The sequence below is a fragment of the Thalassophryne amazonica genome, chromosome 18 (genome assembly GCF_902500255.1).
Source record: "Thalassophryne amazonica chromosome 18, fThaAma1.1, whole genome shotgun sequence".
NCBI classification, from domain to species: domain Eukaryota; kingdom Metazoa; phylum Chordata; class Actinopteri; order Batrachoidiformes; family Batrachoididae; genus Thalassophryne; species Thalassophryne amazonica.
This window is the reverse complement of record NC_047120.1, coordinates 2,081,195-2,093,823: the sequence shown is the minus strand read 5'-3', so window position 1 is coordinate 2,093,823 and position 12,629 is coordinate 2,081,195. Positions and strand designations below refer to the sequence as shown.

The 12,629-nt window shown below is 40.7% G+C and overlaps 1 protein-coding gene across 1 annotated transcript in view; it reads right to left on the bottom strand.

The window, feature by feature from the left end:
• The window catches only part of LOC117530232 (putative mediator of RNA polymerase II transcription subunit 26), a 792,446-nt gene that overhangs the window by 33,121 nt on the left and 746,696 nt on the right, over positions 1–12,629 (bottom strand). Inside the window, exon 5 of the mRNA XM_034193160.1 lies at positions 7,910–8,053. Within this exon, the coding sequence (XP_034049051.1) occupies positions 7,910–8,053 (144 nt within the window). The remainder of the gene's footprint in view (positions 1–7,909; positions 8,054–12,629) is intronic.

The window sequence follows — 12,629 nt, the reverse complement described above, 5'->3', positions numbered from 1 at the left end:
AGGATCCACTGGTCTGAAGCCCAATGCTTGACCATCACCTCCCTTTTTTAAGCTGTTTAGGTATTCTTGTGTTACTCTCCCTCCCATTTTCTTGTGATCTATTTTAGCATTTTCTCCAATTCCCAAGTATTTGTATGTGGAGTCTTCAGCCAGATCTTCAATGTAGCTTCCTTCATCCAATGTATGTTTCCTGTTTTTTCTTTTTACCTTTTTTGATTGTGCATTTTGAGCATTTATCAAGTCCAAACTCCATACCAATGTCTTTGGAATATCCCTCTCTGAACTTATATGTCTGGGATTATTATTTGCCCCTCTGTGTGGTTTAGGGTGATGGTTGTGTTACACTTGTTCATTTGTGTTCTCAGGAAAGATCTTATTTCCTCGTTGATGTTGTAGAGTTCTAAACACCTCATGATCCAGGAGTGTGACATGCTGTCAAATGCCTTTTTGTAATCAATCCAAGCCATGCTGAGGTTTCTCCTACTTTTAAAGCAGCCCTCCAGGATAGCTTAATCAATAACTGGTCTTTAGTTACTTAGAGTTTTCTGAAGCAACCTTTCTGTTCATTTTTCAGGTAGCCACCAGTGTCCAGATTGCATCAGCTATGACTCCTGTCAGTCATTTAAATGTTGTTGTTAGGCAGCAGATGGCTCTGTACCTACTGGTTAGCTGCGGTTCTTTGATCTTTTGGACTTGGTTTTTCATTTATCTTTGATGTCTTTTTAGTAGAATGCAATGGTCCCCAAACCTGGGGTCTAAAGTTGCACCCTTGGCTCTATAGTTATCCTAACCAGATCTGGCATTGTATCCGAGGGCTCTCTTCAAGATGGTGATCGTTCCCTTAATTGCAGACAACTGCACCTCATGTGCACTTGGGTGACCGGAATTGCCTCAAGGTATTTCTTCAGGTTCTTCTTCATCAGGCCTGTTGCTCCCACCACAACTAGGATGATATCGATGTCTTTCAATGACCATGTTGTTCATAAGTCATTTTTCAGGTCTTGGTATTTCGAGATCTTTCCCCTTTTCCGCTCGATTCAGGCCGTAGTCATTGGGGACTGTCACATCAATGATTTTGGCTGTTTTCTCTTGCTTGTTCCAGATAACAATATCAGGTTTGATTGCACCTCCTTCAATGTGTCTTCCTGCTGGGATCTCTTTGTCGTAGAAGACCGTTGCTTTTCCGTTGGATGAGATTGGATATCCAAGATCCAAGACCAGTGGTCCTCAGTGATGTATCACATGTTGAGGGCACCATGGGATGAGGGAATGGTTCATACCATCGTCCCTAGGGATGATTCGACCAGAGACAAACAGGTTCATCTGTCTTTGTTGAAAGCTGTGGAGCTGTTTGATTCTCTTAATGAGGCTGTGGAGCCTTCTCCACACCCTGTAGAACAGTTGCAGCCAGACGACAAGTGGTTGTGCGATGGCAGGTGGCTGTTGTTGCGATCTGAGGACCCAGTGTCGACTTCTGTTCTGGGAGAGGTCGTGACCCAACCTGCTCCTCAGGTAGACGTTGTAGAGGTTGTGAGTAAACTTGAGCTGACCCCCAGACTCAGCTGTCGTTGTGCCATCCTTGCCGGTGGATCCTGCTCCGACAGGAGCAGGTATCCCCACCACCACCCCCCACCCATGCTGTTGGAAGGAATAAAGCATGATCTGGACAGTCCCTTGATAATTTATATCTTTCTTTTTTGAAATTATATTTTAGGAAATTAGTGATTTTTAAATAGGTTGAAATACATTCTTTTGTATTTTGGAACCACTTCTGTCTCTCATTTGTGAACGAACCTGTGTCTTGAGTTGGAGTTAATTTGACTGGAGAATTCCCTGGGTGAAACTCCCAGGGTGTTGTCAGAAGTACGACTTATTACTACCATCATGAGTTTTGGCTGTTTCAATCATTGAATATTGTCTACTCTGACACATTTTGGTGCCAGAAGTGGGATGCAAATTGAGACGAGAGAGGTGGTTTTTTTTGTTTGTTGTTAGTGTTATTGTTGTTAGTGTTTAATTTGTGTTTTTTTTTCTTTCTTCTTTTTCAGGACAAAGCAGCAGCTGGCTTCTGTGGAAGTGATTTCCTCTCTGATTTTGGCCTCACCTTTAGGGTGGAAAAGTTTCGGGTGTGTGGTGAAGCGGACTGAGGAAATCGTGCAAATAATCAACAGTGTTGGTAATGATTGGTCCAACTTCTGACACCGACTAGGAGTTTAGCTCAGGGAACTCTACACTCAAATCCAAGCGCACAGGTCCTTTTCAGAAAGAGGCAGTAGGAGTGGTTATCAGTACAAGTGTAATTTATTAGTGCTAGTTAATGTTTTTTATAAAAGAAAAACGGAAACTATAAAACTAGACATCTACACATCATCTAAAACAACACAATCTCATGAACTGGACACCAGAGGGCACCCTTGTGTTATCCAGTCCCAGCTATATCATAAAGATGGGAAAACATCCACACCGACCATAAACCTCAGAGCAAAGCAGCAGTAATGTCCCGCAGAGCATCAATCTGCTGCCTCACTCCTCTCCACCACGGACCTGAGGTCTAACCTGCTGCCAGCATGTGGCATCTTGGTGAAGGATTCTCCTGGTATGTCTCTGCAGTTTCCCAGGGTCCTGGGGATGAATGTCATCCACAGGTGTTATGGGAAACTGTTTGGGCAGCATGGGGTTGCCCTGTTTGACTTGCTGGTGGTGTCCGAGGCCCCTGAGCGTGTTACGCAAGTGTTTCAAAGGTGTCACAAAGCTAGTACTATTGCTGGCTGAGGAGCAGGTAAAATTAAGGTTCATGGGAGAGAAGCTTGTTGGATTCCAGGTGGTGTGATGAAGTTTGTTACAGCCACATGTTCAGAGCGGTATTCTGGTGGTGTGGCCCTGTTTGAACTTGTAGAGTCTGGTCTGCCTGTGTCTCCTGTAGTGGTACAGGTGGAGCAGGGCACAGCCTACATTCTGGTGATGAATCTGGGGTCCTCGGATGTGTAGCTTCCTAAGTGAATGAGTGCGTGAAGAGAGAGATAGTGGACATAAAGGACAGCAACAAGTACTGAGGAATCCCACAAGCCAATCAGAACCATGATGAAGATGCAAAGTTAGTCACAGCCAAATACTGCCAGAAGGTCAGACAGGTGCTGAGAAGCCAGCACAATGTAGGAATAAGATCTAAAGGCCCTTTTCCACAACACAAAAGTAGCACCACTCTGCACTACTCGGCTCGACTCTACTGTTTTTCTGCTTTTCCATTAGGGTTAGTACCTGGTACCTGGTGCTTTTTTGGTACCTGCTCAGGAGCAGTTCCGAGTGAGCCAATACTAAAATGTGATGTCAACAAGCTGCTGGCCACTGATTGGTCAAAGAATGTCGTTACTGGACGAGTCATGAGCGCACCATCTGAGACAAGAATCAAACCCATCATTTTTAAATACTCGCAGCAGTGTTATAGCGACAGTCTTTTTCTTTAGTTTCACGTTTTTACTCACACAAAACCACACCGTGGTCCGTGGATGAGTTGCGGACGTTACTGTGTTTGGTGGCGGAGGAGAGAATACAGAGAGGTGTATGAAGCGAACCGAAATGAGAAAATGCTGGTGCAGGGAAGTTCCAGCAAATTTTGCTGGACCTTCCCCACGTAAGATTCACTTCCCATTTCTACCTTCATTATTGTCCAGGCAAGAGAAAAAGGAGCCTGTTCCAGCAGGAGAATCTGTTCATCTTGAGTGATGTTGAGGCTGAAGCTGAACTGGTTTCAGTGTGATCAACACATCTGACTGATCCTCGAGGAAACAACGGAGGTGGAAGCTGTGTTTAATCAGGCATATCATGGCGTGCTGGGCGAGCTTGTGCACGTGATGCATGACCGGGGCATGTGACCTGTGCCCCACTCCAGGACTATAGACACATGGAGCTTTTGTATAGTTTGTGTTGCAGATTTTTTTTTTTTTTTTTTTTTTTTTTTTGTATTTGATCTGGTTAGTGCGCTTGGTTTCAGTGCAGAAGGTTCACGGTTCAAATCCCACCCCTGCCACATTTCTCCATGTGAAGTGGAGTTGCGTCAGGAAGGGCATCCGGCGTAAAACCTGTGCCAATTCAACATGCAGATCCACCTTGGATTTGCTGTGGTGACCCCGAGTGCAAACAAGGGAGCAGCCAAAGGGACTTACTTACTTCTTTTAGTTGCAGTAAACAATTTGACTTATGTGATTGTATCATAATTTGTCATTTCAGGCTGAGTCAACAGTATAAAAAAAAAAAAAAAAAAAAAAAAAAAAAAAAACATTTTGTCATTGATGTTTTGGTGCAATCATGGTTTAATTCTAAGAATTTTTAATTTGGGATTTACCACTCCAGAAGACACCTTACAAAGATGCTGAAATAATCATGTCTAAACTGAAATTTTACCAAATGGTATTTAACAAACAAAAAAGTTTAGTCACTTCAGTGATAGAGCACCATAACATCAAGGAATTCTGGCTATACAAGGTTTGGGGTTTAATGAGATGTAACATTTTAAACTACTGTACTGTGGTGTATAATTCTGCTGGATGACTTACACCAAACCAGAAGTAATTTATACAGATATTGTGAACAACCAGTTTTACTGTCTGTTTACTTCAATTTACATTTATGACCCATTAAATGTAAAAATTGTTTTGCTACTGGATTATGCTTAAACAGCTTTTCAAACTGTTAAGCCTTTAAATCAGTAAACCTTGGTAACTTATACAAATCAAATTGATGTTACACAAAAGTGTAGACATTTTTAGCAAGAAGTACAAACATTTATTCAAAATTCAGTGAAACATAAACGGTGTATAACGTTTAGGCTAATTATGACAAAGGTGTCCCATTCTGTCATGAACCTTTGCAGCGGTGACTCTGAGAAAATCATCTGAAACACACACAGCATACATATTTTAATTACTGCTGTCGGGTAATTAAAAAAATAATGTAATGCGTTACAGCTTACTGCCAACAGCTAGCCAATCAGAGCGCGGCATACAAAGGTCAGGAACTAGCTGACATACGCTGGTAGAAAAAATGGCAACAAATATGTCAACAACAGCAGAAAATCGTCTGCCAGCAAGGTTTGCTGGGTTCACAGAGGAGGAACTGGTGGAAATATTGAACTCCAAGAATGCCAAAAACACTAAGAAGGTAGACAAGCACTGATGTTTTAGAAGCATTCGTATGCTGTTCACAACAAAATAAATTGATCTAATTTACTTGACTTTTTGTTGTTTGCTTAATTTGGGAGGGGGGTGGAGAACATAATTGATGGACTGCATTTATATAGCGCTTTTCCATCTGAATCAGATGCTCAAAGTGCTTTACAATTATGCCTCACATTCACCCCGATGTCAGGGTGCTGCCATACAAGGCGCTCACTACACACTGGGAGCAATAGGGGATTAAAGGCCTTGCCCAAGGGATTTGAACCCATGATCTTCTGGACTTAAGCCCAACACATTAGCCACTAGACCATCACCTCCCCCGGACCATCACCTCCTTGATGGATGGCAAGTCGTCCAACATAGAGAAATATTGGATGAAGAAAAGTTATATTGGACAAGGCTACGCCTTACCATCCATTATTTGTATAATATTATATAGAATGTCTATAAAAACAGAATTGTGGGAGTTTGGAGGCTGATTCTTTCTGCACAATATGAGTCCTTTAATAATTATCATTCATATTTAATTTGTCCAGTGAACATTAAAATCAGGAAGAAAAACAAATCAAATTATTAAATTAACAATAAGTTATCAAAGCAAGTTACTTTGGTATAAAAAGTATTGACATCCAACACATTTATTGCTCTCAGAAACAAGTCTATTTAGACGAAGTCACTGACGTCAAAACAAAACAGAGCAAAGTGTGACTGAAGGCCTGATAAGTGCTGTAATTAATCTAAATTAACGCTTTATTTTGACAGCCACAATTTTAATACTTAATAGCGACAACCTGCAGTTATTACTTATTTACGAGCTACTTAAGAAGCTAACGATTAGCTTACCATCATGCTTCGTTTCTAGCAGCTCGTATCTTCTCGTCTTCATACTGTTGTACGAATTCCTAAAGTCTTCACTTTTCAAGCGTGTTTCGTCTCGCCGCCAGCAGCTTTCTCTTAAAAACTCAGAGCAGTAAACACACAGAGTCCGCCATTGTTTATGTTTGTGTCACGTATAAAATGACGTCACTGCAGTTTGCTCTGCTGACCCCGCCCACACGGAGGAGGTTCTGTTTGTCGTGGAAAAAGACGCACCTGGAACCAAACAGAGTAGAGCCGAGTCGAGCCAAGTAGTGCTACTTCTGTGTCGTGGAAAAGGGCCTTAAACCATTAATACATATGTTCTAATCATCAGATACCCAACTGGAAAAATAATTTGGCCACAGGAGGAGATAGATACCACTGATGTCAAGACATGAAAACTCCTCATAAGGTTTCCACTCAAATTCTAGCACTCTGAGGCTCTATGAGCAGCCGAAGGAGGGAGGACAAGGATTAGTGAGTGTCAGAGACACGATCCAAGATGAGACAAGGAGCATCCATGAATACACCAGAAAGGCGTCACCCCAAAATCAGCTGCTACAAGAGTGTCTGACAGTTAAAAGCTGAATGAAGTTCACGGGTCTGTTTATATTCATAGCTGTCATCAGTCTCAGTTCCTGAACTGTCTGAACTCCTGCCACTGACATCTGGTTGTAAATGACGATATGGACCAGAGTTGGTGGCTGGTTGTGGTCCTCTTGGTTGCCTCCCCTTGTGTTGCTCTGTTGTTCATATGACCAGATACTTTTCCATATTTAGAGCAATTAAACTGTTTCTCAACAATGTTGGAATTGCTTTAACTAACAATATTGGTATTTTTTGACAGCTAAAAATTGACTGAAGTTTTTTGGTCTGTTTCCAGTCATCACTGTCATCAGTCTCAGTTCCTGAACTGTCTGAACTCCTGCTACTTGTATCTGGTTCTAAATGACTGTTTGGACCCGAGTTGCTGGCTGGTTGTGGTCCTCCATCGTCCTCTCCATCAGCTTAAGCTGTCAGTGTTTTATTAAATGTTATGTGGTCAGAGGAACAATGTACATTAATGAAGGTTTTATTTTGAAAATAAATAAAAATAAAAATGTAAATGTACATAATTGCAGTCATAGGCTGATTTTCATTGACAGCCCCCCTGCCAGATGGTACAGGCAAATTCCTAAAATAATAAAACAAAAAACATAATAAAACATAAAAAAAACCAGATAAAATCATAATAAACAGCAGTACACTCAGCAACGCTGCTATAACACAGATTGCATCACATTCCCATTCCCAGCCCTTTACACAATGTCCAAGGTTCTACTGACTATGATGGCAGGTTTGGGTGGACATCAACCATCCCTTCAGGTGTTTTTTAAAGTACTAAAAGTAGGACATTCCCTAACAGTGGATGGTATGGTGTTCTAAAAATGACCACCCTTGACAGATAAGGCCATCTGGCCAAAGGTGGTGCGTCTATGTGGTATGATACAGTCACCTTGGTCAGATGCTCGAGTGGTTCTGGCTGCGGGGCCACAAGAGGAGCAGCGTTTGATAAAGTCTGTGCACAGATGAGCTGCTGGCTACAGGCTCAGCCTCTGCACTCTCATCACTTTGACGATCCTCTAATAACTCTCAAGCCTGTGGTTTGAAACTCTAGAACCTGGTCTCCAAAACTGCTGAGACAGCTGTGAGGGGGTGTGCAAGAGACAATTTATGTACATAAAAATATATTTGGGAAAAAAAAAATCTAAAGGTGTTGCCACACATTGAAGTCTGGAATAATGTTTATTCCATTGCAATGAGAAACCCAGTAAATCATTGGGTTTGTTCCTCCTCATTTTCGGTCTTCACAGTGACAGCAGTGAAAGTGAACTTACTGATGGCCTCCTCCAGCTGCTGCTCCTGCTGACTGATGCAGAGATTCTCTTGTTCCTCTTTAATGTCCTCCTGGTCAACACTCAGATTCCCCTCCTGCTGTTCAGGGAGAATTTCTTCTTTAATCAGCAACAACTGCTGCATGTCTGAAAAGAAACAAATTGATATGATTTAGAACAGTGGGCGACGCAGTGGATTAGTGGTTAGCACTGACGCCTCACAGCAAGAAGGTTAGAGGATCACTTTGTCGTGTCATTTTTTACCAAAGACCAATAACGTGCTCATAACAAACCTGCTATGATGATATGCAAATGCCAGAAGATAATCATGTTGTGTATTACTGATAACAGTTAACAGATGTTTTGAAGGACATATGTTGTGTGAAAAATGTAAGTTTTCTTTAAAAGAAACTGTGAGGCCAGAATTTGGAATTAAGAGTGTAATTTGAGTAAAGCACTTAATTTTAAAGAAAAGGAAAACTGAATTAAAATCAAACATATCGGTGAAAATGATGATAATTTGGGTTTAAATTTAGAGTAAATTTATAGTGAACTCAGAGTAACCACACAAGGCCTGATTTCACTGGTTTACAGCCAAAATGCTTCTGAATAAAGATCATCAAACTTTACTAATTTTGGGCCACAGAGAATGAAAATGTTTGAAATTGTTGACTGGCTGTCGTTATAAGAAATGCTACAACTGTGCTACTAAGGATTAATATATAAAACTTTAGATGATTTTTAGTGTTACAAAAAGAAAACAGGTGAAATATTATACAAACAGTCAGAGAAACAAAACACACACTTTTTTCCTGAATAAATAACACATTATACAGTATACAAATCTATTCTAAATAGCCTCTAAGGAGAGAGAGACACAAAGAATAAAAAGAATGCAAAACCTGAACATAAAGGTACATAAAAGGGTGGTGGGGGGCAGCTGTAGTCTTGATTCTGGGGGGTCTGGGGGTTCTCCCCCAGAACATTTTTTAAAGAGCGAATCAAATTTTGTATATTCAGGTCAATTTTAATGGGTATGAAGCCCTCTGAACCAAAGTCACTTCAAACTGTAAAAACACATTATTGATTATGGGGGGGTCTGGGGGTGCTCCTCCAAAAAATGTTAAAAGAGCAAGTTAAATTTTGTGTACAACTCACTTCAAACTGTCAAGAAAAAATTCTTTGTCTTCTGTAGTATTTTGATTGGTATTTTGATCTCTGCTCTCTTCCACAGCATGTCTTTTTCCTGATTCTCTCGCTCAGCCCCAACCAGTCCCAGCAGAAGACTGCCCCTCCCTGAGCCCGGTTCTGCTGGAGGTTTCTTCCTGTTAAAAGGGAGTTTTTCCTTCCCATTGTCGCCAAGTGCTTGCTCACAGGGGGTCGTTTCGACCGCTGTGGTTTTTCTGTAATTATTGTATGGCTTTTGCCTTACAATATAAAGCGCCTTGGGGCAACTGTTTGTTGTGATTTGGCACTATATTAATAAAACTGATTTGATTTGATTTGATTCTATTCCAGTAAATGCGCCAAAAGTGTGTGTCGCTGGCTGTACAATCAATAAAATACATAATTTGGGCCTAAAGCAATTGACACTGTTGTTCTGCTGTGCACAAAGTAACAATGTCACCCATTTTGAAAACGCATGCTCACTGAGAAACTCAAAACTGGCTTATTCACATTTAAAGTAGACTTGCATTGAAATAAATGCAGTCAGATCTTTGGACCAAAAAAATCTACTGTCTTTCACCTCCGGTGTACCGTCGCGGGCTACGGAGGCGAGACCCGCAAAGAATTCAAGTCATTAAAAATATATAAACCTCTCTCAGCGGCCATGGAGCTCTGTGGCTCCGATTACCGAGACGTGCGGCGCTGCAGATTTTGCAGCAAGAAGTCTGTCCTTGCGAGCAACAGCTTTAATTCATTTGAAAGCTTGACTCTTAGTCTTGTCCATCCAAATTGGAAGTCCCAAAAACCAGTTTTATTTGTTGTTATCTATCGTCCTCCTGGTTGTTACTGTGAGTTTCTCTGTGAATTTTCAGACCTTTTGTCTGACTTAGTGCTTAGTTCAGATAAGATAATTATAGTGGGCGATTTTAACATCCACATAGATGCTGAGAATGACAGCCTCAACACTGCATTTAATCTATTATTAGACTCTATTGGCTTTGCTCAAAAAGTAAATGAGTCCACCCACCACTTTAATCATATCTTAGATCTTGTTCTGACTTATGGTATGGAAACTGAAGACTTAACAGTATTCCCTAAAAACCCCCTTCTGTCTGATCATTTCTTAATAACATTTACATTTACTTTAATGGACTACCCAGCAGTGGGGAATAAGTTTAATTACAGCAGAAGTCTTTCGGAAAGCGCTGTAACTAGGTTTAAGGATATGATTCCTTTTTTGTCATGTTCTCCAATGCCATATACCAACAGTGCAGAGTAGCTACCTAAACTCTGTGAGTGAGATAGATTATCTCGTCAATAGTTTTACATCCTCATTGAGCTGTAATCATTGTCCTTGGATGCTGTAGCTCCTCTGAAAAAGAGAGCCTTAAATCAGAAGTGCCTGACTCCGTGGTATAACTCACAAACTCATAGCTTAAAGCAGATAATCGGTAAGTTGGAGAGGAAATGGCGTCTCACTAATTTAGAAGATCTTCACTTAGCCTGGAAAAAGAGTCTGTTGCTCTATAAAAAAGCCCTCCGTAAAGCTAGGACATCTTACTACTCATCACTAATTGAAGAAAATAAGAACAACCCCAGGTTTCTTTTCAGCACTGTAGCCAGGCTGACAAAGAGTCAGAGCTCTATTGAGCTGAGTATTCCATTAACTTTAACTAGTAATGACTTCATGACTTTCTTTGTTAATAACATTTTAACTATTAGAGAAAAAACTACTCATAACCATCCCAAAGACATATCATTATCTTTGGCTGCTTTCAGTAATGCTGGTATTTGGTTAGACTCTTTCTCTCCGATTGTTCTGTCTGAGTTATTTTCATTAGTCACTTCCTCCAAACCATCAACATGTCTATTAGACCCCATTCCTACCAGGCTGCTCAAGGAAGCCCTACCATTAATTAATGCTTTGATCTTAAATATGATCAATCTATCTTTATTAGTTGGCTATGTACCACAGGCTTTTAAGGTGGCAGTAATTAAACCATTACTTAAAAAGCCATCACTTGACCCAGCTATCTTAGCTAATTATAGGCCAATCTCCAACCTTCCTTTTCTCTCAAAAATTCTTGAAAGGGTAGTTGTAAAACAGCTAACTGATCATGTGCAGAGGAATGGTCTATTTGAAGAGTTTCAGTCAGGTTTTAGAATTCATCATAGTACAGAAACAGCATTAGTGAAGGTTACAAATTATCTTCTTATGGCCTCAGACAGTGGACTCATCTCTGTGCTTGTTCTGTTAGACCTCAGTGCTGCTTTTGATACTGTTGACCATAAACTTTTATTACAGAGATTAGAGCATGCCATAGGTATTAAAGGCACTGCGCTGCAGTGGTTTGAATCATATTTATCTAATACATTACAATTTGTTCATGTAAATGGGAAGTCTTCTTCACAGGCTAAGGTTAATTATGGAGTTCCACAAGGTTCTGTGCTAGGACCAATTTTATTCACTTTATACATGCTTCCCTTAGGCAGTATTATTAGAAAGCACTGCTTAAATTTTCATTGTTACGCAGATGATACCCAGCTTTATCTATCCATGAAGCCAGAGGACACACACCAATTAGTTAAACTGCAGGAATGTCTTACAGACATAAAGACATGGATGATCTCTAATTTCCTGCTTTTAAATTCAGATAAAACTGAAGTTGTTGTACTTGGCCCCACAAATCTTAGAAACATGGTGTCTAACCAGATCCTTACTCTGGATGGCATTACCCTGACCTCTAGTAATACTGTGAGAAATCTTGGAGTCATTTTTGATCAGGATATGTCCTTCAATGCGCATATTAAGCAAATATGTAGGACTGCTTTTTTACATTTGCGCAATATCTCTAAAATTAGAAAGGTCTTGTCTCAGAGTGATGCTGAAAAACTAATTCATGCATTTATTTCCTCTAGGCTGGACTATTGTAATTCATTATTATCAGGTTGTCCTAAAAGTTCCCTGAAAAGCCTTCAGTTAATTCAAAATGCTGCAGCTAGAGTACTGACGGGGACTAGAAGGAGAGAGTATAGTTCACCCATATTGGCCTCTCTTCATTGGCTTCCTGTTAATTCTAGAATAGAATTTTAAATTCTTCTTCTTACTTATAAGGTTTTGACTAATCAGGTCCCATCTTATCTTAGGGACCTCATAGTACCATATCACCCCAATAGAGCGCTTCGCTCTCAGACTGCAGGCTTACTTGTAGTTCCTAGGGTTTTTAAGAGTAGAATGGGAGGCAGAGCCTTCAGCTTTCAGGCTCCTCTCCTGTGGAACCAGCTCCCAATTTGGATCAGGGAGACAGACATCCTCTCTACTTTTAAGATTAGGCTTAAAACTTTCCTTTTTGCTAAAGCTTATAGTTAGGGCTGGATCAGGTGACCCTGAACCAGCCCTTAGTTATGCTGCTATAGACTTAGACTGCTGGGGGGTTCCCATGATGCACCCAGTGTTTCTTTCTCTTTTTGCTCTGTATGCACCACTCTGCATTTAATCATTAGTGATTGATCTCTGCTCTCTTTCACAGCATGTCTTTTTCCTGATTCTCTCCCC